Source organism: Quercus lobata, chromosome 8, assembly GCF_001633185.2.
Source record: "Quercus lobata isolate SW786 chromosome 8, ValleyOak3.0 Primary Assembly, whole genome shotgun sequence".
In the NCBI taxonomy this organism is placed as follows: domain Eukaryota; kingdom Viridiplantae; phylum Streptophyta; class Magnoliopsida; order Fagales; family Fagaceae; genus Quercus; species Quercus lobata.
Genome location: NC_044911.1, coordinates 23,694,611 through 23,720,598, shown reverse-complemented (window position 1 = coordinate 23,720,598; position 25,988 = coordinate 23,694,611). Strand labels below are relative to the sequence as shown.

At 35.0% G+C, this 25,988-nt stretch overlaps 1 protein-coding gene across 1 annotated transcript; it reads left to right on the top strand.

Moving 5' to 3' along the window:
• The first annotated feature begins 11,597 nt into the window (after positions 1–11,597).
• On the top strand, positions 11,598–24,776 carry LOC115957994 (E3 SUMO-protein ligase MMS21). The gene is made up of 7 exons (XM_031076357.1): positions 11,598–11,800; positions 12,490–12,561; positions 13,241–13,351; positions 13,473–13,583; positions 22,538–22,677; positions 24,197–24,276; positions 24,359–24,776. The coding sequence occupies exons 1-7, from the start codon at positions 11,702–11,704 to the stop codon at positions 24,505–24,507; spliced, it is 762 nt and encodes a 253-aa protein (XP_030932217.1). The 5' UTR covers positions 11,598–11,701; the 3' UTR covers positions 24,508–24,776.
• The last annotated feature ends 1,212 nt before the right edge of the window (positions 24,777–25,988 follow it).

Below are 25,988 nucleotides of genomic sequence, written 5' to 3'. Positions count from 1 at the left end.
GCTGTGTAGACCGTTGGAGGCCCATCAAAGCCTGCATTACTGAGCATGAAAGTGTTATCAAGAGAGGCATTAAAGCCACAATAAAAGCCACAACGACTAGATGCTGCGGAACCATATATAAACACTCCACAGAACCAATACAAGGTACACACAATCAAAAATACATCATAGTTTTGATCTCTGATACTCTCTTGAAACTTCCATACGCTGACTTTATCATCGGAGATTCTTTGGCAGACACCACACCAGTGATCACCTAAAGAAGGCTTTGTGCGACATTTTCAGATATAGGGACAAGGTTGCTAGCTCATCTGGACGAGTCCACTTGACTGACGATTTCTGCTTCATCACCAATAAAATCATAGGTTTAGCTTAAAGATTTCTATTTTCCTTTCCAAATAAATCTAACTTGTTCAATGCTTCAAGATACAAGACATGAGTTAAAAATATTTTTAATAGGGTCTTTAAAATATCACAATAAACACTCTATTTGCATCAAATGAAAATTCATTTTTATCTGAATTGAAGAGTAGAAACATCATCTCACAGATTTAAGAAAAATACAAATTTTTGTGTCATTAAAAGATTAAGAATTTGATTCTAGGAAATTATCCAAACTTTATACAATCAGATGTTCTCTTTTGTTAAAAAAAAAAATTTAAGAGAATTTCAATTTATGGGGTCCATTCTTGATGATTGCTCTTTATTATCAGATCAAGATACTAATCAATTTTTGGTATAGGCAAGGAATGAACCCCCAAATCTCTTTTGTACAAATATTAGAGCGTCAGGGATTGAATGATTATACAAAATCAAGGTTCAACTCAACGGTCAAGAAGCATTATTTAAAATTGAGTCACTCCAAATTTCACAAGGGAAGGTTCTAGACTTGGACGATTGTCTCAATTGCAAAACCATGCATGGATTACTACATGGCAATGTGGGCCACACCGAATTTTATTGAGTTCCAAAGCATTTGATCAGAAGTTAGCATAGCATAATAAAATAAAAATGAACCCAGCTTAATTAAAATAACGACACACCTTTCGTGAAAAATCGGTTAATTTCCTAAATTGAAATGTGACTTTAATAAGGCACGCATCCTGTGGTAATGAAATATTACCTTCATCCAAAAATTGGGACTATCTAATCACAAGAGAAATCATGGCAACAAAAAAAAAAAAAAAAAAAAAAAAAAAAAAAAAAAAAAAAAAAAAAAAAAAAAAAAAAACTTGCATTTTAGGGTCCGTTTGGTTGAAGTGGTGGAAAAATGGGAGGATGGAAAAGTGAGAGGATAGAAAATATTTTAATTTATCTCATTTTTGTTTGATTGATAGTGGAAAAGTGAAGAGATGAAAAAAGTAAATTTGTATAAATTTACTTATACACCCTTGTTAAAAAATGATGGCCAATTAAAACAAAAAAGTGACAAACAACCAAAAAAAAAAGCAATCACCCAATTTATCAAAAAAAAAATTCATGTCTAGTTAAAAAAAAAAACAACAACAACAACTATCACACCCATAGCCCAGGAAAAAAAAAAAATGCAACGTCCTTTAAAAAAAAAAAAAAAAAAAAAAAAAAAAAGGTAATGTGCCAACCCACAGTTCAGGAAATCAAAAAAAAAAAAAAAAAAAAAAAGCAACGTCTAGTCATCTAGGAAAAAAAGAAAAAAAAAAAAGAAAGGAAAAAAAAATAAAAATAAAAGAAAGAGGCAACGTGCCTAGCACACAAAAAAAAATGGACATGGACATTTTTATCTATTAAGTAGCCCCATTTTCTCCCTTCAGTTTTTTCTCCATTTTGGGGAGAAAACACCTAACCCCACCATTTATTTTTCTTCCTTCCTACCCAACCAAACACACTCAAAAAAGTTTTCATTTTCATTTTCTTTCCAAAGTTTTTCATCCACCATATTTTACCTCCAAACAAACACACCCTCAAGGGAAATTTATGCCAGGCCTTATAAATAAAATAAGCACATTTTTCAAAGAAATAACAAAATAAACATTAATTGGTAGTTGTGGGAGTAAGTGAAACAAGCACATTTTTAGGCCTTGGGCCCTGTTCGATGATGATTAAAGATCCACATATGTGTGAACTAAAATCTGACACGTGAATAAGAGATTCAACGAGAAAAGGTGAACTGGTACGCCAACCGACGATCTCGAGGAGCAAAGACACCTCAGGAATACTTTAGGTAATTGCCTACACTGGAAAGTAAAGTTTCAAGGAAGACAACAAAGCCATGCAAGCAACAAAAAAATGAAATATCTGGGAAGGTGACTTCTACCTCCACATTTAATGCACTACACCAACTGAACTAGCCACATTTATAAGGAAAAGACACCTGAACAGTGTCTTCCCAACTCACAGCCCTCTCTACCACCTCTAGAAGGGTCTTGATGGGACAGCATCCAAATGGTTTCCTTGAATCGTACAAGTGGAGGGCTGAGATGCAATGAAAGGGACTATATAAGGAAAAGGTCCCCACAAAAATGGGGGATGCACATCTGACACTAAGAGAGGGAAAGGAAGAAAATACAGAATCTCATTGTAAAAGGAACATCATTGATCTTTTAATGAACAACTCCTCCTCGAACTTGCTCAAGGAAGATTTTATACTAAATATGCGTCTCTTACACTTATATTAATAACGATTTGCTTGGCATTGTAGTTGGCTCATCAAACCCATTCTCTTACAAATCTATTGTTTTAGGCTTGTTGTGCTGGGTCATACTAGTTTAAGTGGGCTTAGGCCACAATTCTATTCCCTACAATTGGCGCTGTCTTTGGGGAAAGGCATTTACAGTCTTTGTTAGTCAAGCTTTCCCTCTCATAGCAAGGAGATGAGATGGCAAGCTCAAGGCAGAATAGAGAGGAGTCTGTGGGGTTGCAACATGTAGACCACTTTGTTAGCTTGGAGAGAAGAAGGGATCGAGAGGCTAATCGAACTTCGAGTGTACTGGTTGAAACGGACTACACGAATCATACCGGCAGAAGTCATTTGAGGCCTAGAAGTCACATCTCTCATGATGAACAAACGAGGAATCTCAGGCTTGAAATTGATCATTTACGTAAGAAGTTGCGCCGCCTCAAGGAGCATGTTGGGGGGAATAGGATGCCCTCACCCAACTCAGGGATTGATTTGGAGGAAGATCGTACCTATAGGCAAAGGTCCAACCCCCCCCCCCCCTCCAGTGAATCCTTCTCTGCATCCTCGCACCTAGATAGGGAGGAAAGGCATAAGAGGAGAAGAGTTAAGAGTTCACCCTTTAAAAGTATGGGAAATGACGCGATGAGTAAAGCTCTACGTCAAATTTCCAAGGCACCTTTTACACGTAGGATTGATAAGGCTAAACTCCCTCACCACTTTGCCCAGTCGACTTTCATCATTTATAATGGGAGGACTGATCTTATAGAGCATGTGAGCCATTTCAACCAAAGAATGGCCATTCATTCCAAAAATGAAGCCATTATATGCAAAGTATTTCCTTCTAGTCATGGACCTGTTGCCATGAGATAGTTTGAAGGGCTGGAAGAGGGGTCAAAAGATTTGTTTGAAGAGCTTACCAGGGCTTTTGGTGCCCAATTTGTAACATGCAGCAGAGTCCCTTGGCCTTTGGATTCTCTGCTATCTATGGTAATGAGAAAAGGTGAGACCTTGAAGACCTACTTTGACAGGTATTGGGAGACCAAGGAAAGGGGAAGGCCAAAATTTCCCCCCTTGAAAGAAGAGATCCTCAGCCTAATGGGTATGGCCATAATCGACCCAGGAGAGACTTCACCAATTAGCCCACACGCCCAAACGCTCAAGTAGTAAGCTCGGTATTCAAGGAGCAAGTATATCAAATCCTTGAAAAGATAAATAATGAGCCTTACTTCAGATGGCCAAATAAAATGGGAGGTGACACACCCTCAGAGATCATCATAAGACAATGCTCCCTCACTGAAGTGCCTTTAGCCATTTCAGTATTGTAAATTTGCCTTATAGTTTCTTGCTTAGCAAAACAGCCTTACTCACCAAACATCTCTTTCAAACTTAACATTATGATCGAAGCTAGTCCTACATCCTGCATTTGATGTTGTAAAACATTTAAGATAGATGCTAGGATATAGCACTTGGCCATCTCATTAGATTTCTGCCAACGATCATATCGCTATTTTTCCTTAAGAGGAGCATCTAATGATGAAAAGTTAGGACATTGTTGAGTAAGCACACATTTGTGCTCTTCAGCAATAAGAACAATCTCCAAATTTCTTTTCCAGTCAACATACTCAGATCCAATCAGTTTGTTTTGATTAAGAATAACAACAATTGGGCTAAAAGATGCCATGATTAAATCTGAAAACAATAAACATGAATATAATAAGTAAACTGGACATTATCAATTTAGCATATAAACATATAGTATGGACCTTAATAAAACCAAAATATAAAATATGCAACGACAACCCAATCCCATGTTTAAAATTCCTTGGTAGCAAGTAAATTATAAACACTATGATTGATTGAGAACTATTCTCATTATTAGTACTATCATGATAACTCTTATCAAACACTAATAATATGTCGTATTTCCTTTAGCCTCTAAATAATAATGACATTGCTCCATAGGAAGGTTAACATTAAACTTAGTCTAGTGTACACCATTACTTGAAATCTATGTGAGTCATTAAGTAACTCCACGGTAGCGTGGTCATTCTTAATGTAAAAACACATATCATCCATCATTAAGAAGTTTAATCTGTAGTACCATGAATCAAACACCCTCCGATTGGAGCAAGGCATATACGCCAAGGCGAGGTGCTTAATCACACTACTATAAACTGATAATGGAGGCCGTGAGATCCAACCCTTATATCTCTCTCCCACTAGATGTTTTAAAATAAAGGTTTTTAATTAAAAAACATGTGTAATCTCGTTACACGTAGCCTTGCACTTTATCCATGTGAAAACACTTAGAAAAATTCAAAATTCATAGTTTTCAATCGATCAAATGTATGTCTCGATCGGTTGAAAAAAATTAAAAAATTCTCACCAAACAATCTACTTGGCTCGATTGTACTCAATCGCTGCTCAATCGATCGAAAAGGAACATTTGATCGATCAATTAGTAATTGAATATCAATCGAATCAAATAGATTGGTCACTATTTCACTCAATTGATCGAAAGCAATTTTCGATCGATCAAAACTCGTGAAACTCAAATTTTCTAGAATTTTTCTGAAGCAGTTTTCAACGGTTTTTCATGAACAAACAACCATCATATGAACATAATAGATAGAATTTGATATCAAAACTGAATTCCATTGATGCTATAGCCTTAAAGTTCAATTTAACATATTTAATATCAAATTTAAACAACATCATAACATCAATATCAGTTTTCGTCAAATAATAATTTCAACAACCATGAAGAAAATTAAATGTATAATCTTCTAACAACATGAAATTACTATATCTAATTCCAAAACTCACAAAACATGTTATACAAATTTGAAATTGAAGACCGCTCTAATACCAATTGTTGGAAAAATACATGTTTGTATTGCATACAAAACATACGCAGCGGAAAATTAACATATCTATTTCATTTGCAATTGATAACATATACTATGTCAATTTCAGAATATAAGAATAAGAGAGTGTACCTTGGTGCGGTGAAATTCAAAACCAAAGATTAGAAGTACTTGGGAACACTTTTAATTTTCACTCCAATTCCACTTGTGCTCAAAAACTGTGATCTCTCAATTAGTTTATATGTGTGTGTTAAGGGAGAATAAGAGAGTGTCTAACACTCACATACAAACCATTTCATTCTCATTTACAAAATTCTATGTATTTCTCTCTTTATAACTGATTATCTAATTGGGTTAGCCTTTTGAGTCATTCCAATTGGGCTTTAGTATGTGGCTTGGAGTGGGACCAAAAGGGAACAAATAAGACACTAACTCCAATGAGCCTTGGGTTTTTCTGTCAACTCTTGACAAGTCCAAAGTTATCATTAATTATATTTAATACCACTATATAAATATTTACATTCTAAGTCTTATTAATAAATTATATCCCAAAATTTTATTGTACATGCAATCCCTTCATAAAATATTCATAGTAATACAAAGTCATGAATATAGACTGTCACTTTGAAGATTATTACATCTTAATCCTTAAGTACCTAATTTAATCCTTTAAGTTATTCATCATATATTTATGAATTCCAATTTCATAAATATATATTTTCGTAACTCTTTACTAAAGTGGTTAGGCCTAACATTCTGAATAACCAAACCCATTAAACTTATTTCAATGGAATATTTTATATCTCCATTAAGAGATTATGAATTTCATCTTGAGAATATATGTTTCATTAACACTAAATGTGGCTGTCCAACATACTGAGATTTTAATCGTGACTATAGATCTCACTCTTGATATATTAAAGCAACCTACACTTCATGATCATGTCCATTATTCTCTTAGGATTAAGAGTTGATATAAATAGAAGTCATGAGATTTATTATTCATTTAACAGTCGTTAGGAGAATAATAAATCTCACAGTAGTCCAGTTCAATATGTCTTAACTCTTAAAACATATCAACATACCAACTAGAAGTCTTTACTTCCATGATCAAGACAAATTATCTTAGTTGATACGTTATAATCTTCACAGATGAAATGCCCAATTTCATTACCGGCTACGAACTAAAATTCTGAGTTTACAAAGAACTTGAGATTTATATCTTCTGTGACTAAATCACATAAATCACATACTATGCATCTCATGGGCTATATAATAATGTCCAAATATTCATGTTACCATTATTTTAGATAATAATAAAACAACTTTATTAATTACAACATTAAGTTATATGTAATGTCATACATAGCATCATACAATAAGATTTAAGAGCACTAATCCTAACCACTTGGTGCACTTAATTAGTTAGGTATGAATCATGCATAGAGTGCTCTCAAAACAAAGATAAGCTGCACTTCACAAAATTATTTAACCAAGGTGGCATTATGACATCAAATAGGTTGCAATAGCATTAGAGAGTATAGACTAGTCTCTAGGGGGGTAGATTAGTGGCAGCTCTAGAATGTTTTTTCAGGGTGGTCATTAAAAAACTTAATTTTAAAAAATTTATTAATAATAAAACTTGAATATATTAACATCACAAAATAAAAACATATTCAAATACATAAAGTCTTAAAATTTTCTTTCACAAGTTTTCATATTTTAAAATTATTGTGTGATATGATAGTTTCACTATTAATATTATCAACTGCATTTTTTTCAATATACACAACCAAACAATTATTAAGCTACTGATCTCCTATTCAATTAATAACATATTGCCTAAACAAGTACTAATATAAACAAAATACATTATCTTTTTGAAAAAATATATCATATAAATCCAACAAATTCGACTTAAGACTAAAGCAAATACTAACAGACTAGCTATTTGAAAAGTGTGCATTTTTTATATATAAAAAAATAGCAATTTTAAAATATGCTAGTTGAAACAGAATTTAAAAAAAGCACAATTAAATATTTGATTTGAGAATTTAGGCTAATATGTTTGTCTGAGCAATTTTTGAGAAGTGTTATGTCCACAGCATTTTTGCAACATTTTCACAAAAAAACCTAGGTTGTAATTTTTTACTGTTCTAATTTGAACTTACCACTGAAATTATTTTTTATTCATCAATAACAACTTGTTATTTAGGATTTGTTACAAAAATATTGTGAAAATGTTGTGAACATAGCATTTCTTGCAATTTTTTTTTTCAACATTCAACGGACAAAAATTTTGGAGAGGTTGAATTTTATTTTTAATGGGCTCAATTGTTATTAAGGGTGGTCGAGTTTTTTTTTTTTTTTTTTTTTTTTTTTTTTTTTTTTTTTTTTTTTTTTTTTTTCCTAGAGTGATCAAAAGACCCATATTAATTTAAACCTCAAACTTTTTTAAGTTATATTAAAAAAAAAAAAATTAAGGTGGTCCCGTGGCCACTTTGATTAACGCTTGGTGCCGCCAGTGGGATAGATAACATAAAACATAATCTAAATAGAAATGAAAAAGAAAAGTGAAATAATTTTTAATTGACATAATATAGGATAATAAATTCCATCAATTTATTTCAGCATCACATTAACATGAATACAAAGCTGCAAGAAATTTAGACAAAATTACAACTTATATACCTGCCTGCGGGGCTCTTTAAGAATTATCGCATTTTTTATTCAACCAAAAATAAAATAAGAATTGCTGAAATTTGTTTTTAATTAGATCATCCTAACATGACAGCTCCTTTTGATATTTATTAACCCATTAAATAACTTGCTACCACCAATCATCACTTTAACAAGATATATTCCATAAAATACAGCCCTAAATTAATGAGTTTTTGCATTACCTATACATAATAATTCTGGAACTCCTGGTAGTTAATTGGATTATACATAAAATACGTGTGTGTGGAATATAACTTGTTAATTCTAGCAACAATCTCACTAAGTACATAAATGCTTTAAATAAAAAGAAGCTACTAAAGCAATAATAGATTCACTAAAATCAGCAAATACTTCACTCAAAGAAACTAAAAAGTCCACAATCCAACCAATGTATGAGTTTTTTGGTCTATCTCAAAAAGTTGGTCAAGGTTTTTGTACAACATGAATGCGGGTAATGAGATCTATCTGGGTCATCGTGGTACCAAGTGACCAAGAGCTAGCTTATCATGCCTAAGAAACAACTTACATTACATTACATGTACAAGTAAAGATCAAAACAATAACAGCAAGGTCCAATAGAAAAAAATTAACAAATCCAAATCATATTGTAATGTAAACCCAAAACAGTAGATTCAATCACAAAAATATGCAATTCAAATCATTAATAATGATTTTCTTGTCATGTATATAAGAAATTTTCACAAAGGATTCGCAGCGTGCGTTCCATACAAATGACAAATTGTATACAAGGGAACAGAACATCACAACTAAGAGAAATTATTAAGTCCATCAAGAGGACTGCTAAAGTGATCATTCTAATCAATGAAATGATGCTACTTATGCAAATTTGTGAGTCAACTTCCTAATCAGCAAAAATAAAAAAAATAAAAACAAAAAAAACTAGGTGATATCAAATTGCATAAATAACAACATTTTATTGGTTAAGACTTGAGAGGACCAAAGAGAACCACTTCAGTAGTTCTTTGGTGGACCTAATAATTTCTCGTAAAAAGAAGTCTCCTCTGACCTTTATCTAGTCCAACCTTGCTCTATTTGTTTCGCTGGAAAACCTTCTATAAATATAGTTTTCCACATTTTCCAATATTTGGTAGCACAAAAAAAAAACTGATCAATGGAAAACTATCTTTAATCAGTGGAAAACCTTAATAAAATATGGATTATTTTCTATAAGTTGTTTTCCAAAAAATATTTTTGGAAAACAATCTCTCTCTCACGCATTGCATCTCTTATAAATATTATCTTTGTTTGTAGCCATGGAAAACATAATTTTTTGGCGCATTCTCTCTCTCATGGTAAGTTTTCTCACTTTTTCTCGCCCCACACCCTCACTGTCACTGACTTTGGTCTCTCCTCTTCCCATAGATCTCTCTCTCTCTCTCTCTTTCTCTCTAACTGTCTCTCTTCTCTTTTTTCTCCATGTTTCTCTTCCCCATTGTAACATAATTCTCTAATTAGATTTTTTTTTTCCTTCACTGATCAGTCAATAGCTCCAACTTGCAAATGAGAACAAATTTGTAGTGGTAATTATTTTATTCATCTCTACCAAAATCCTTATTCTTTACTTTGAATTTCAAGCTTGATTTTCTTTTTTCTCTGAGAAATTTTCAGTTTGATGGATTCCAAGTATAAGTTACTTCTTTTTCGTACATAAAGTGCAAAAAAATAAAAATAATAAAAGAAGAAGAAGAAGAAAGAATGAATGAATGAAGTAAAAGATGAAAATTTTAAACATAGTACCTGTATTGCTCTAAATTGCTTTTATATGGGACAATCTTTACCATGGACTAATAATATTGTTATATAATGAATGATAATTGTTTAGGAGAATTGCATTTGTTGGCAGATACTTTTTATAAACACTATGCAGTGATAATATATTATGCAGATACATTATGTAAATACATAATTTAGAGTAATATTAAAGACTTATGGTTGACCATAATAGACAATTATTATACACAAAAAGAGTAGACAATTAAAAGTTATTGTTATTTTTACTTATTGAAAATGTATTCCCATGTCAAATATATATATATATATATATAGTCAAATGGTTGATATGTGTGTGTGTGTGTGTGTGTGTGTATGTGTACGTACATACGTACGTACGTTACTGTTCATATATATGAACAAGATGAGTGGTAGAGATCATGAAAATTTGACAACTAATTAATTTTGATCGAATCTATTGTCAAAATTTTAGTATGAAAAAAACCAATCAGTGAAGGGTGGGAAACTTTCGCTAAGCATTTCTCTTTTGTGGTGGGGGATGGTTCTCGTATTCTTTTTTGGCATAATAGGTGGACTGGTGATGTTCCTCTCAAAATTCTTTATTCTCAGTTATTTTTGTGTTCAACTAATAAGGAGGCTTGTATTTCTGAGGTGTTAAGCCCTCCTGTGGGTGATAATGACAGAGTGTGGAGTTTAAGTTTCCACAGGGACTTCAATGATTGGGAGTTGGCAACTTCTTACTCCTTTCTTCATTTCATCCAAACCTGAATTCCTAGGGAAGTAGGTCGTGATAGGCTTTGTTGGGATTTTAATGGCAGTGGGAAGTTTGATACTCGGTCCTTTTATTATAAGATTCGAAATGTAGCTCCTTCCACTTTCTCTTGGAAAGGAATTTGGAAAGTTAAGGTTCCTAAAAGGGTGGCTTTTTTTATGTGGACAACAGCCCATAGTTAGATTATAACTTTGGATAACCTTATGATTCGTGGTAGCCCTTTGGCGAATTGTTGTTGTTTGTGTTGTTGTAATGCGGAATCTGTGGATCACCTGTTACTTTTTTGTCCGATAGCTCATTCTTTGTGGATGTATATGCTTCGGTTGTTTGGGATGGAATGGGTCATCTCAGGTTCAATTGTGGACTTATTATTTTGCTGGTATCATTGACTTGGGAAGCATAGCTCAAATATTTGGGATTTGGTTCCAGGATGTTTAATGTGGACTATTTGGACTAAACAGAATCATCGGTCTTTTGAGGATGAGGAAAAAACAGTGGTTCAGTTATTAGAGCATTGCCAGCGGACCCTCTTCAATTGGTCTCATTGTTGGGGCTATTCGGATTGTTCTACCCTTTTGGATTTTCTTTCCTCTATTAGTATAGATTAAGGGCTGCTTTTGTTTTTTTGTTTCTTTCTTCCTTTGTTCACTACCGTGAACTTTGTATGCTTTTCTTACTATTCTTTTATTAATAATATTCTCTTCTTACTTATCAAAAAGAAAAAAAGAAAAAAACCAAATTCATTTTTGGTTTTTTATTTATAATGATAAGATGAATAAAATAATAATAATAAAAATATATAAATAAATTCCAAAAACGGTGCGTTGAAGGAGTGAGAACTGAGAAGACTTTCGATTTCCCTCTGTTTCTCCCTCCAAATTGCCAAAACTTAAACCGCTTATTCAATCAGAGAGAGAGAGAGAAACCCTAGGCATGGCGTCGACCTCGGCTTCTCGGTCCAGTGGTGGCGTCAGTGGCAGAATCAGAACCGCAGCTTCCACACTCTACTCCGACAATCAGTCCCTCATCGCTGTAAAATATCTCCTCTTTTTTTTTTCTTTGTAGTTAAAAAAAAAAAAAATTTGGAAGTGATTTTGATAATCAAATTTCTTCCATTTACTAGTGCTTTGCCAGTGACACTGAATCATTTGATCCCCTGCAAACCCTAAGGGACCATCTCCATTTTTGAAGTGATTACATAATAAGTGTTTTTTTTTTTTTTTTTTTAATTTCAAAAAAAATTTAAACCCTAATCTGCTCTATGCTTTGATTTTGGAACCAATAACCATCTTTCTTTTTTACCTAATTCTTGAAAGTTGAAATTGAAATGCTTTTTTTGTGCTATTAAATGTTAAGACAAGTGCTTCCCTAAGTTTTGAAAATGCTAGTTTGGTAGTGACTTATTCTTCTAATTTATATCTTCATGAACCCCGCTTAGTTTGTTGAGCAATTAGCCGATTAGTCTGTTGAGGATCCATAGACAATCCCATAGTTTTGGGACTTAGACTTTGTTGTTGTTGTTGTACATTGTCAAAAATATGCTGATTGATTAGCATGTTCAAATTACTTGGCTTGCTTTTCGGAGCAGGAAAACAATGTGACTTTTTTGCTTTTGAAATTAAAATTAATTGCTTTGGTTTCCTACCCAAATGGTGTGTCATTTGTCATTTCATCTCTTATTCTTGAGTTATTACCAAATCAGTTTCGGTTGCATGTTTCAGGAAATTCGAAAGGCATTGAATATGATGAAGGAAGTTGCAATTGATTTGGAGAGAGATAACCAGTCTCAGATGGTATTTTGGACAATGAGCCTTTTATTCATAGTATTATTGTTTATGCCTGTTTAGTTGATGAGACAATGTAGAAAAGCAAGAAGGAATTTGAACTTCTGGATCCAAATTTCATTTTACCATTTGGTACTTCTGGAGAAATTACCACCATCCAACCAATAAATCTTAAATTTTTATAGAATTGGTGGATGCAAAAACATTCGGAAAGGAAAATAAGTTCAAATTGTTTTGAATTGTAATTTTTTTTTTGTCATTTTGGATCCTTAGAATACGAAATTGTCCACTTGACTGATCTTGATATAACTACTATAGTTCAGTGAGTTCTATCTTAAAGCTCATAAATAAATAACATGAGAAATAGTTCGGAAATCTAATAACCTTTCTTTTTGACAATGCTGAGAAATCCTATTTCTGGGTTTTTTTTTTTAAAATTTTAATTTTTTAAATTTTATGGGTCTGAGTTTTAACCAAGAATTTTCTATTTGAGGTAATACAAAACCCTAATTTGGTGTATAAATACTTAAGAGCAACTGTTAAAACCTACCTTAAGATGATTGAAAATTCCTGTTTTAGGAAAATGTCAGCAACTCCTTGTTTAAATTGATAAACTACAGTTGGAAGATGAAGGGAAACTCCAGAAATTTGGTAACATAGATCGATTGTTTGCTGGATGTTACTGCAGGTAAAGGAAATTGAAAATGCAGCTGTTGAGTTGTCGGGTAAATATGAACAGTCTACACATTTTTCGACAGCAATTCATTCTGTTGCAGATAGGTATCAGCTTGGGCCAGAGGTGCTTATATATAATGCACATTTTTTATTCTTTCAATGACTTCTCTTCACATGCTTTTTTCTTTCTTTCTGTTCCCTCTCTTTTCTATAACTCACTCGTTAATTTGATGTTTTAAATGCAGTTAACCAATTTTAAGAAACTGTTTGATGATGAAATTGTGAATCTCAAGGCTAATTCATCTTCAGTTCCAGAAAATCATCCTATAATACGCCAGTTTAGAGAAGCTATCTGGGTATTTTTTTTTCTACCATTTTCTTCTTACTTACCTATAAAATAAAATAAAAATTTCTATCATTTTCTTTTGAAGTTTTGGCTTGGGTGTTGGTCAATTATCAGGATAGGCTATATTTATTTATATATATATTTTTTGTAATTTTCAATATTGTTTAATTATATTATTATTATTCTTAATTTTTATAGAGTTGGTGAACAGATTATGTTGGGTGTTTAATCATCTCACATTAGGAATTCATTTATGTATTTTATGTCACATTAAATGCCTCTTTATTTGTTTTTTTCCTCTCATACTTTTTTCACAATGTAACTTGAAATAAGACATAAGGTTTAGTTGGGGTTTTATACGGATGTACGATTGAGGTTCAGAAGGATGTTGTCATGTAAATTGTCTTAGATAACAGAACCTACTATAGGGCTCTTAAATAGGAGTCGATGAAGAAGAGGCGGAATGAAGTCTTGCCTGCTTCATTTGTTGTATGTCCTCCGCTGGCACTGCACATTGCCATGGGATGACATTTACCTTGGAACACTTTTGTTGAACTTGTTTTCTTTCCACTAGTGCAATGAACTCATGGAGTCCGAGATTGGCAACTTGGATTAGTGATTCCTTGACAGCAACGAGTCTAGCTTGCACCCTACTATTTACAATTTTGCTATAACAATCTACAAATTCTTTTTCCTCCCCTGCTTTTTGCCACAAAAGCTATCCCTCCAGGATTATTAAGCTTAATCTAATCTCCTACAACCAATAGAGCCTGCCAATTGGGAGCTGCTGACCCAAAGCTAAGATGGCTGGGACCTTTCTACTGTTCTTGTTGAACTTTATGAGCTTCTTCATTTTCCCTCTCAGCCGTTGCATATTTCAAATTCCTACATTTACTATAAATCAAAGTACCTATGTGATCCATCTTTTCACCGTCAAAAATTATTTTTCTCTCCTCCACATATGGTCCATAGTATTGTCACCAGGATAGTGGACAACCATTGGTTCTGTTCTTTGTTAAAAGGTTTGATGGCCAACAAGCTGGAGACTAGTTATGAAGGTTGTGAGGGTTGAGAAGATCTACTCTTAGGTCAAATCAGATCCAAGCCACACAGCTTTGCCAAAAGGGAACCTGAGGAAAAGGTAATCAAGACTTTCTTCCTCTTGATTGCAAAAGAGGAGCTTGCTAAGTTAGAACAATTTCACATGAGTAAAGAAGTAAGGGTTAAAGGTAATTAAGATGGATTGATTGCAATATATAAAATTTAAATAAATAAAAAAAACGAAAAAAAAAAGTTTCTTTGATGAAACATATTGAAAGACATTTAAAATCAGTTATCAATATAAGTGCCACCTAGCACATGATATTTATTTGTCTGCGTAGACATCAGGCTGGATTTCATATAATGTCTTCATCCAAAGAATGGCAATATATCTAGTATGCTTTACATGCTAGGCATAGGCCACCATTTGAAGTGTCTGGCTTTGTTTGTGACTTTGTAATACTAAATCTCTGCAGTCAAGCAAATAAAGTTCACATTATGATCTAACTTCTGGCTAAGATCATACGGTCAGTTAACCATAGGACAAGTCAATTAATCGACAGATTATCAAAAAGAAAAAAAGTCAATTAATTGACCTTCCTATCATTTTTGAGAAATATATTACAGTATTTGTTGTTTGAGCTGGGAACAACCTTTTTTGTTATTTGCACAAGAAGTATGTCTGTGTGAACTTGTAGGGATTCTCTCTGGTGCAGCCATGGAAGATTAATTTTTTACTACTTCAGTAATTCTTCTATTTAAGATTTATTTAATGGGACTCGTGTGAATTCCAATTGAAGAAAAAATTTGTGTGGTTTTAAAGGTCTTGTTATTTGTGTGCTAGGTTAAAAAAAAAATTTAGTTTGGGTTTTTATTTAATTGACCTCAATTTCCTAATTAATGGATTAATTGTTTCTTATGCCCAAAGTTAACAATACAATTTTTTTTTTTTTTTTTTGATAAATAACGAAATTTCATAAATCAAAAGCCCTAGGTACACTGGGAGTGTACATGGAAAGGGTTACATCAAGATCGAAAATTACAATGATCAAGCATAACAAAAAGATTAGAGCAAGAAAAATAAGAGAAAACAGAACACCAATCAAACAAAGAGTGGAGGAGGAGAGATTTAGTCTCAAGAATCAACCGTTCTGTTCCCTCAAAGCATCTACTGTTCATTTCCTGCCAAAGACACCATAATACACGATATGGGACAGCCCGCCATAGGTCTATTATGCGCTGTCTATCAAATGGACCTTGCCAAGATGCAAATAAATCTGCAACACTTTGAGACATCACCCAAATCACGCCAAAAAGGATCCAAACCATAGACCATAGCTTGAAAGTAATGGGACAATGAAGAAGAAGATGGTTTACTAATTCCCCGCTTCTTTTACACATATAACACCAATCCATGATGGGGACACCCTTATTCCAGTCTATCAAGGGTCAAAATCTTGCCTAAGGCGGCAGTCCAAGAAAAGAAACCAACTCTAGGAAGGATCTTTGAGCGCCACATAGGTTTCCACAGAAAAAGGTTGTTAGGGGTCGAGAAGAGGGATAAGTAGTATTCACTAACCTCAAAGCCCTTATTCTTTGTCGACTTCCGGTAAAGTTTGTCATGCCCCTCACTAGTAAAGGTCATAGAGTGTATAAGATTCCAAAAAATATCAAATTGTTCCATCTCTTCATCTTGGGGCTTTCTATAGAATCGAAGATCCCAATGAAGCCTCTGATTAGGAAAAGACATGACATTTTCAAGATAAGAATCCTTGTTACAACTAAAGCTGTAGAGTTCTGGAAATGCCTCCCAAAGAGTACAACCCCCACACCACAAGTGATGCCAAAGTTTAATTCTATTACCATTGCCAACTTTGAAGATGAAAGAAGCTGTCCAGCCTTGTCATATAGTTCTCCACAGACTAACACCATAAGCAGCTATTACTTCTTTTGTACACCACCCACCCCAAATATTCCCATACTTGATCTCGATAACTCGCCACCAAAGGTGTTTTGTCCCTATACCGTACCTCCACAGCCATTTACTAAGCAATGCTTGGTTAAATTTTCTCAAATTCCGCACACTCAACCCACCAGACTTCAAAGGGCTACACACCTGGGCCCAATTGACTAGATTGAATTTATGGGACTCATCAATATCACCCCATAAAAAATCCCGCTAGAGTTTCTCAATGCAATTTGCAATATCCACCGAGATACGAAAGAGAGATAGGTAATAAGTAGGCAAGGTTGAGAGAGTGCTTTTAAGTAAAGTAACCTTACCACCTTTTGATAGATACAAACACTTCCAACTTGCTAATCTTTGCTCCATTTTTTCAAGAATAGGGTTCCAAATTGCCCTATCCTTAAATTTAGCTCCTAATGAAAGCCCCAAATAAGTCATTGGCAGTGAGGACTGCCTACACCCTAAAAGGGCCACCAGCTCACCCATATTTAACACCTCACCAATTGGAACCAATCGGATTTAGCCAGATTAATATGCAAACCTGACACAGCCTTAAATGAAGATAAGATGTCTCTCAATTTACCAATTTGACTAGGTAAAGCATCACTGAAAATTAGAGTATTGTCCGCGAAAAGAAGATGAGACACCATTAAGGGGGTATGATATCTGGGACCTACAGTGAATCCTGAGATATGACCAACCAGAACAGCCCCATCTAATAACCAGCTTAAAACTTCTATAACAATAACAAATAAAAGCGGGGAGAGTGGATCTCCTTAACGTAGTCCCCTAGAACTCCCAAAGAAATCTTTAGGGCTACCATTGATCAGAATGGAAAATTTTACCCTGGAAATGCAGAATAAAATCCACTTGCTCCACTGCTCAGAGAACCCACATCGCTGTAACATATACATGAGAAAGTCTCAACTTACATTATCAAATGCTTTCTCCATATCTAATTTACATAAAAGACCTGGAACTCCTGCCTTCAGTCTACTATCCAAGCATTCATTAGCAATTAAAACCGAGTCCAAGATTTGCCTATCCAACACAAAGGTATTTTGGGTCTCAGAAATAATCCTAGAAATAACCCTTTTTAGCCTATTAGCTAGCACCTTGAATAGGATGTTATAAATACCGCCCACAAGGCTAATAGGTCTAAAATCTCTCACGTTAACAGCATCAACCTTCTTTGGAATAAAAGCAAGCAAGGTGGCATTAAGGCTTTTCTCAAAAATAGCCTAGGAATGGAAGTTGCCAAAGAGCTCCATAATTTCTTGCTTTAAAAAAATCCCAACAAGACTGAAAGAAAGCCATCGAGAAACCATCTGTCCTCGGAGATTTGTCACCATTGCAATCTTTGATAACACTATAAACCTCCTCTTCTTCAAAGAGTCTGTCCAACCAAGTTGCATCCTCCCTGGAAATCTTAGAAAATTCCACTTCATTAAGGACAGGTCTTTGCCCTTCATTCTCGGCATATAACTGTTTGTAAAAGAGGGAAATGCAAGCAGCTAAGGAACTCGGATTCAATGTTAGTTCACCATCCACCCAGATTGTTGATGGTATTAAATCTTCTATGAGAATTTGCAGTTCTATGGAAGAGCTTAGAGTTTCTATCTCCCTCTCGAATCCAGAGCGCCTTAGATTTTTGTCTCCAACAAATTTCTTCCATAAGGGTTACCTTTTCAAGCTTAGTGTGAAGCCAATCCTTCTCCAATATCTCCTCATTGGTTAAAGGTAGGCAATCTGCAATCAAATCTAAATCATTTAGATCTTTCCATAACTTGTGCATCCTATTTTCCACATTCCTAAATTCTTCCTCATTCCATTTCTTTAAATCCAGCTTCAAAGCTTTCAGTTTGCTTGCAATCCAAAAGCTACAAGAGCCTCGAAAAGTGTAGGATACCCACCAGGATCTCACTCTGTCCACAAAACCATCTGCCTTTAACCACATGTTCTCAAACCGAAATGGCCGACTGTCCCTCTGAAAATTTTGCCCTTCTACAAGGATTGGGAAGTGATCCGAGAGCAACCTTTGGAGTTGTCTTTGACGAATATTCGGAAAATGTTCTTCCCAATCCGAAGATAGTAGAAACTTGTCAAGCTTAGAACATGAAGCTACCTCTTTGGAATTAGACCAAGTAAATGTACCCCCTTCCATAGGCAAATCTATAAGACCTTGTTTAGAAATAAAATCTGAAAAATCAATCATAGCAGATGAGAAGGGACCTAAACCAAAACGCTCTGATGGAAATCTCACTACATTAAAATCACTACCAAAGCACCAAGGCACACTCCACCAACTAGCTCCTCCCAAAGCAATCGCCGATCAAGATTAGAGTTTGGACCATAAATACTAGTAAAAAGCCCATTCAAACTGATCCTCTACATTTTTGAATTTACATGAAACATAAAATTGACCCACCGCTTCATCAATTTTTTCCACAGTCCTTCTATCCCACATCACCAAGAAACCACCCCCCCCCCCCCCCCACAACACAAAAAAAGCACCAATAGAGCCCAAATAAAGCTAGTCTACATGCTGGCAACCCCACAAGCTTCGTATCTCTCTTCTGGATATGAACTCCATTTTTGTTTCTTGAAAACAAATAACATCAGCACCCTAGCTTCTGATCATATTCCGAACCCGGAGTCTTTTGTCTCTATCATTCAGCCCCCTAACATTCCAAGAGATTAATTTTAAATTCATTGAGGCACCACTAAATCCCGATCCCTAATTACACTGCTTGAAATAGTAGAGTCCTTCTCAAAATTCCAAGAGCTTAGCAAACTCTTCAATTCTCTATTGCCTTTGACACCCAATTTGTTACCTTTCTTCCGAGAGTTCTTTCCTTGCACGACAGATTTCTTCTTGGCTTCTAAGGCTAAAACCAACCCAGTAATTTCCGCTTTGAAACCTTCCAAGGAAGTCCCCACAGATTTCCTAAATGCTTTAATATGGCTGAGAACCCAAGGTGATAGATTTGTGGAAGCACCCTTCACCTCTAGATGGACATCAAGATTGGCCACGGCCAAAGGTTGCACAAATAAGGGCTCCTCCATTGCTACCCCTCGAATTATGTTCTCCTCAGTGTCCCACAGCTCACATTCTGAACATGAGACTATAGAAATAGTATCACACTCGTCTGCCTAGCTAACAATGCGCTTTTCTTCCTTGAAGGTGTCGTTACCCTGACCCTCATCTCCTTCATGTTCTGAGAAATCCGAGATGCTCCCAGGAGAGTGGTGAAGAGAGAAGGGGATTACAATTTGCTTCCCATAGTGTAGCACTAGGACCCAATTATTAGAATTACCCTAAGTGCTCTCCAAATCACCAACAAAATCCTTGATTGAAGGGCGAGACCCACCGTGGCCACCTTCAAGCTGACCTAGTGCCATATCCTTAGGCAAAATGCCCGACAAAGGTCTTGAACCCAAATTGATTTGTGAACCCACCTCCTCTGTCGATATCGGGAGCTCGTGGTCCACCGTGATAGCACTTTATGAACCTTCTTGCTTTGAGATCGCAATATCGGGACCCACCGAGGCATGCACAGGTTTGCCGTTGTTAGGGGTGTGTTTGGCTTGATCTGAGTGGTCCATCGGCACCGTATCTGAGGTGATCATGGTCTTTGGAACTTCTTTTGTGGGTGACTAAGTGGGAGACGATGTGTTTTTAGGGTGGGTAAGAGGCGATGTGTCTTTGGGGTGGGTAAGAGGCTGAGTTAGGGTCAGCGGGTTGGGTTGTGATTGTGAGTGGTTGATGGGCTTGGGCCGCGGTTTGCGTTCAGCATTGGACGTAGGTAAAGCCAACGTATTGGGCTTGTGAATCCATTTGTTATTCCCCTTTCCTTTACGAGTGTTACCCATCCCACTTAAGTTGGGTTTTGTCTTGGTCTTGTAGTTGGGCCTATTATTCAATACCTTAGGGTCCACTTGTCTAACCTATGATGATACTATAGTTCACTTCCCACCGTTTCCATGTTCTACACGTAGGAATAAGTCTAAGGTCAGCGAATTTGTTTTGATTTTCCCATTAATATTAGACGTAAGTTTAGCCCCAATCTGTGCCTTTGCCTTCTCCAAATACAAATCGCATTGATCACGGTGAAAAGAACTGGAAGCAGAGGTTATCAAATTTCAAAATTCCGCAATTTTCTCCTTTCCTTTAATACTGCCACTGTGATTGTTATGTCCGGCAGCCACCACAATTGGCTTTGATTGTCTATGCGGTTGGCCTTGCCCAGCAAGGGAGGCTGGTTCTAACGTCTTCCTTAGGTGCAGACCAAAACCCCTCCATCCACTCCCCATCCTCCCCTCCGGTATCACAATGTTGCCCCTTTGTCAACCATGCAAAAGTTCAGAAAGTAAGAGGAATGTGCCATGGGCATTGGAACCCATTTGCGGAATGAGGACTTTCTCCCCCTCCCTTATAGTTCTTGCAAAGTGATCAGAAGATTGCTTAGAAAGCAATTCCTCCATGTGAAACAACAATCTATGAGCACTCTCTCTTCCCATTAAAACAGAATGCAGCGAATTCCAGCCCTCTCAACAATCCGTAGTAGGAAAAAAGACCCCCCTTCCTCAATTGAAAACTCAAAAGTTTTGGATTCAATGAATAAAGACATTGAACCACCCATAATGGATAAACAAGAAACCAGCCGGAGGTGTGAAAAGCAACCGCAAAATGCTAGCCTGAGAAACGAACAACAGGAAAAAAAACTATATAGCAAGCAAAAATCTATGGCTAATTCAAGGTAACTGGGCCTTGTTTATGACTAATCCGAGGTAGCCAGGCCTTATCTAAGGGTATTGCATGCACCACTTGATGGAGCTTCTATCATCGCAGTAATTCGTTACTTGGCTTGACTGTCTGGAATATCTGTGAGCATGCCCTTTTGAATTCGAAACCCTATTGTTGTACCGTGTTGGATTAAGTACTTTGTGCCAAAGGTTGATTATTTTTATGATAATTCAATGGTTACAATGAGGGGGGATTTGAACCTTGACTATCTTTGTTGGAAACACCAAGAAGTACCAGTTGAGAGCTATAAGGCTCTTGGCTATGCCAAAGGTTGATTATGATCTTACGTAATCTTTACTCGAAATTTTATATACTCAAGTCAAGCCCAACATTCCAAGTAGAAAGATGGAATAGGCAAGTGAATCACAAAACATTTTACTAAGTTAACAAGTTAATCCACAGTGAAAGTCATGCAAACTTTTTGTCTACCTAGGACGGTCACACAGGTAGTCATGAAGTCATTTGAACTAGTCATCTTAAACTTGTAGTCTTCAAGCAGCTTATGACTCGGTACTTATCATAACCAAATTACTATGTATACTACTCTCACTTTGGCACTGGAATTTGCCAATTCGGATCTAAATCCTAACAAATAAGGTGTGGCCAATTTCAATTTAGGGGCAAAATTGTGATTCTTGCAATCATTGTGAATTAAAGGTATTTTGGTAGTTTAGTTGAGTCTAGAATTTTCTAGGAAATCCTAAATATTTTAGGCTTTATTTTCTGTGTCCAAGTTAGTCTTTTATTTGGTTTTCAGTTTGCTAATCAAATTAGGAGTCCTAATATTACCGGTGCAAAAAAGAGTTCTTGTATATATTTATTCGAAGGTTAAATGGAATTGATTAGTTATAATTTTGAGTTTTTTTTTTTTTTTTAATATTTTTTTAGCATTGAGATAATAATGAAAAATAAAAATAATTAAAACCTAGTCTTCTACACAGTTGAATTCCTCAATTTGTCCCAAGTCTCTCACATACACACACTGCCATTCTTCAATTTCATGTTTGTCTTTTTCACTTTCCAATTTTCCATATTTGCTGGCCATATGTTATCAGTCTCTGTTTGTAATTGTCTGTCTTTCAGTATTAATTAGATGTTGTTCTCTACTTATCAATTACTAATTAGGTGGTGTTCTTGCTTTTTCCTGCAGAATGTTCATCATGCAGGACAGCCAATGCCAGGCGAAGAGCAGGAGGACATTGTAATGACTACTACCCAGTCCAACCTTTTGAATGTCACCTGCCCATTAAGTGGAAAGCCTGTTACTGAACTGGCAGAACCAGTTCGCAGGTAATCTATTAGTCATTTCAAAGTTTTCCTGTTTTCTTGTTCCAAAAACAGTTTTCCTTCTTCACTCTCTCTCACTCTTCCTTCCACCCAACATTGACTTTAGATAAATTGGAGAATTTGTTTATGTGCGCTTGTGGTGGATTAAGGTTTAGGAGGATTTGTGGGTCTAGGCTTTAGAAATTTTTATAAGAAAGGTTTTGTTGGGAACATTTGTTAGTAGAAACGGCGCCAAAAACTTGCTAGACAACTTCTTTTGAAGTTTTGTTGGAAGAAATAGAAATTGAATTTCTCCACAATCAGTGAACAGTGCGTGCAAACAATATGTATGAATAGTGCATGTGAAGTGTGAACAGTACGGTGAATAGTGACAGAATATCAGAGAGAGAGAGAGAGAGAGAGAGGCCAATGTGCCTATTTATTCAAAAACCCTCAATATTTTATTGATCAACTCCTACTTTGACTAGTAAACTAAATCCTAATCGAATCAAATTAAAGCTCACACATAAAGATCTATAAACTAAACAAGACTTTCTAATAAAAAATAACTAAAGGCCCATAAGTATGATCCATACCCAGCAATTATAGAATTACTAAAATACTCTTAACGTAGAATAACCAAATAAAATGTAAAAACCTAATTTACTGCCATAGACACTTTTGCTTGGGCTTTGCCCTACCTTTAGGTGGATACTGTTTCCATAACCCCGTCAGCCATGGCTCTTTTAAGTTTTAACCCTTTTATTGATGAAAATTCAACTACAAGGTGATTTTTTTTTTTGAATATATGATGATGGACATTATGTGGACCCAAAGGAAGGTAGCTTTGGAAATCTGGACTAGTTGGTTTTAGGGCAGGAGTCATTCCAAAGACCAATGGTTATCTTACACCTGAAAATATTATTTTTATCTTTCTGCTTCTGGGAATGAGCATAAATCGCTTAGTCCATCAGAGGTGAATGCCTCTAGATTACCCTACAACTAGTTCTTAAGGGCCATAGGTTTTACTGGCTGGAGGCAAGTCCAAAGACCAATGGTTATCTTACACCTGAAAATATTATTTCTATCTTTCTGCTTCTGGGAATGAGCATAAATTGCTTAGTCCATCAGAGGTGAATGCCTCTAGATTACCCTACAACTAGTTCTTAAGGGCCGTAGGTTTTACTAGCTACAGGCAAGTCCGAAGGTTATCAAAAAAAAAAAAGTTTTTATCTTTCTGGTATGCTTTTTAAGGAGTTTCTTTCTTAAGAAATGACTGTTCATAACTACAGCAAGAAGACAAAGCATGCATAATTGATTTGCCATCCCTGAGGTGTAAAGTTCAGTAACCTGGTCATACATTCAAAAGTTCTCATGGATGTGGATCCAAAAAAAAAAAAAAAAATGCTTACTTATCATCTTGTTAGTTACTACTGATTTTAATCAAATATTTGTGTTGCAAATGCACTGGAGCAGGCATTGTGACATCAAATGTTTTCTATTTATGCTTTTTTTTTCCAAGTGTTTTCTTCCCCTGATGCAGTGTGGAATGCAAGCATGTTTATGAAAAGAAGGTAGTCATGGTCTACATTCGGTCAAATGCCCGTCAATGCCCTGTTGCAGGTAAATAGATTTTCTGTGCTCTCACTTTACAATTTCCTGCTTGAGCCTCACCCTTGAGTCTTGACCCGTTTTCTCTTGCCAGGTTGCCCTAAGATATTGCGGGCAGACAAAATAGTATGTGACCCATTGTTGCTCATTGAAATTGAAGAAATGCGTGCTATGAGTAAACAAAGTGCTCCGACTTCAGAGATAGAAGATTGTACTGCGCTTGATGAAGAAGAGGATGACTGATGAAAGTAGCTTCTGCAGCTCTGCTGGGAACTTCTTATGAATTTCAGGATTTTGAAGATCTCCACGACTTAAACTGAACTGGATATACCTGTAGTCCATTCACCTTTGCTTTGCGCCATTTGTATTCTTCTACTCTCTTATTTGTCCTTTTTTAGATTCAGATATTATAATATTTATATAGTCTTCTTGTTTAATTATCTTGGATGTAATTGAAAGCTGTTAGAATGTATGCTCCTAACGTGGAAGGCAACTTCTACAATTAGTCTTTTTTTTTTGTTTTTTTTTTTTAATATTTACTTTTAATTTCTTTAGGGCCTGTTTGAATTGAGAGGAGAGTAGAGTAGAGTTGGTTAAGAATAGGTTAATTTTAGGCCAACTCTTCTCTACTTTCCCTCCTTTCCCCTTCAATCCAAACGGATTATTGGTTTGGATTTGGGAGCATATTATAATGTTTTGCTTGATAGGGTTGAAAACATTCTTTGGATAATTATTATTATTATTTTCTGGAAAACTAACTGGTAAATTGTGTTTGGTTTGGTTGTGCCTTGAAAGTGGCTAAAAACAAGTTGAAAAGCAATTTCTACGATTTAATTTGTATGAAAATTTCTTATAATTCTAGATAATTACATATGGGCTAAAATTTAAATTACAAATTGGAGTAGAGTAGAGTTGGTTAAAAATAGGTTAATTTTAGGCCAACTCTTCTCTACTCCCCCTCCTTTCCTCTTCAATCCAAACGGATTATTGGTTTAGATTTGGGAGCATATTATAATGTTTTGCTTGATAGGGTTGAAAACATTCTTTGGAAAATTATTATTATTATTTTCTGAAAAACTAACTGGTAAATTGTGTTTGGTTTGGTTGTGCCTTGAAAGTGGCTAAAAACGAGTTGAAAAGCAATTTCTACGATTTAATTTGTATGAAAATTTCTTATAATTCTAGATAATTACATATGGGCTAAAATTTAAATTACAAATTGCCTCTTTAAGTTTGACCAAAATTCATTTCAATTCTCTAGTTTTACTTTGTTCAATTGAGTCTCTATGTTTCAATCTTATTCAATTAAAGGTTTATTTGGGAACAACTTATTTAGTTGAAACTGAAAATATTTTGCTAAAAGTAATGTAATAAAAAAAAAATAAAAATAAAAACTAAAAGCTAGCTTAATAGTATAGTAGAATCTATGAATAGTATTAAAAAGTGTAATGTGACTTATGAATAGTACCAAAAATTAGCTAAAAACTCTAATAATTTGTGGGTTTTATTACTTCTCAAACACACTCTAAGGCTTCTCATTAGTCTCTATTAAAAATGATTTGTTAAGGATCACAAAAACAGCGCTAATTTACATTTAGGCTAATTTTCTACATATTTGATAGATGATATTTATATTTTATTATTATTAAAAAGTGGTTTATAAAAAATTAAATGGAAAACACGGTGGATGTCTAATGATGCATACAAAACGAAGTAAAATTAGG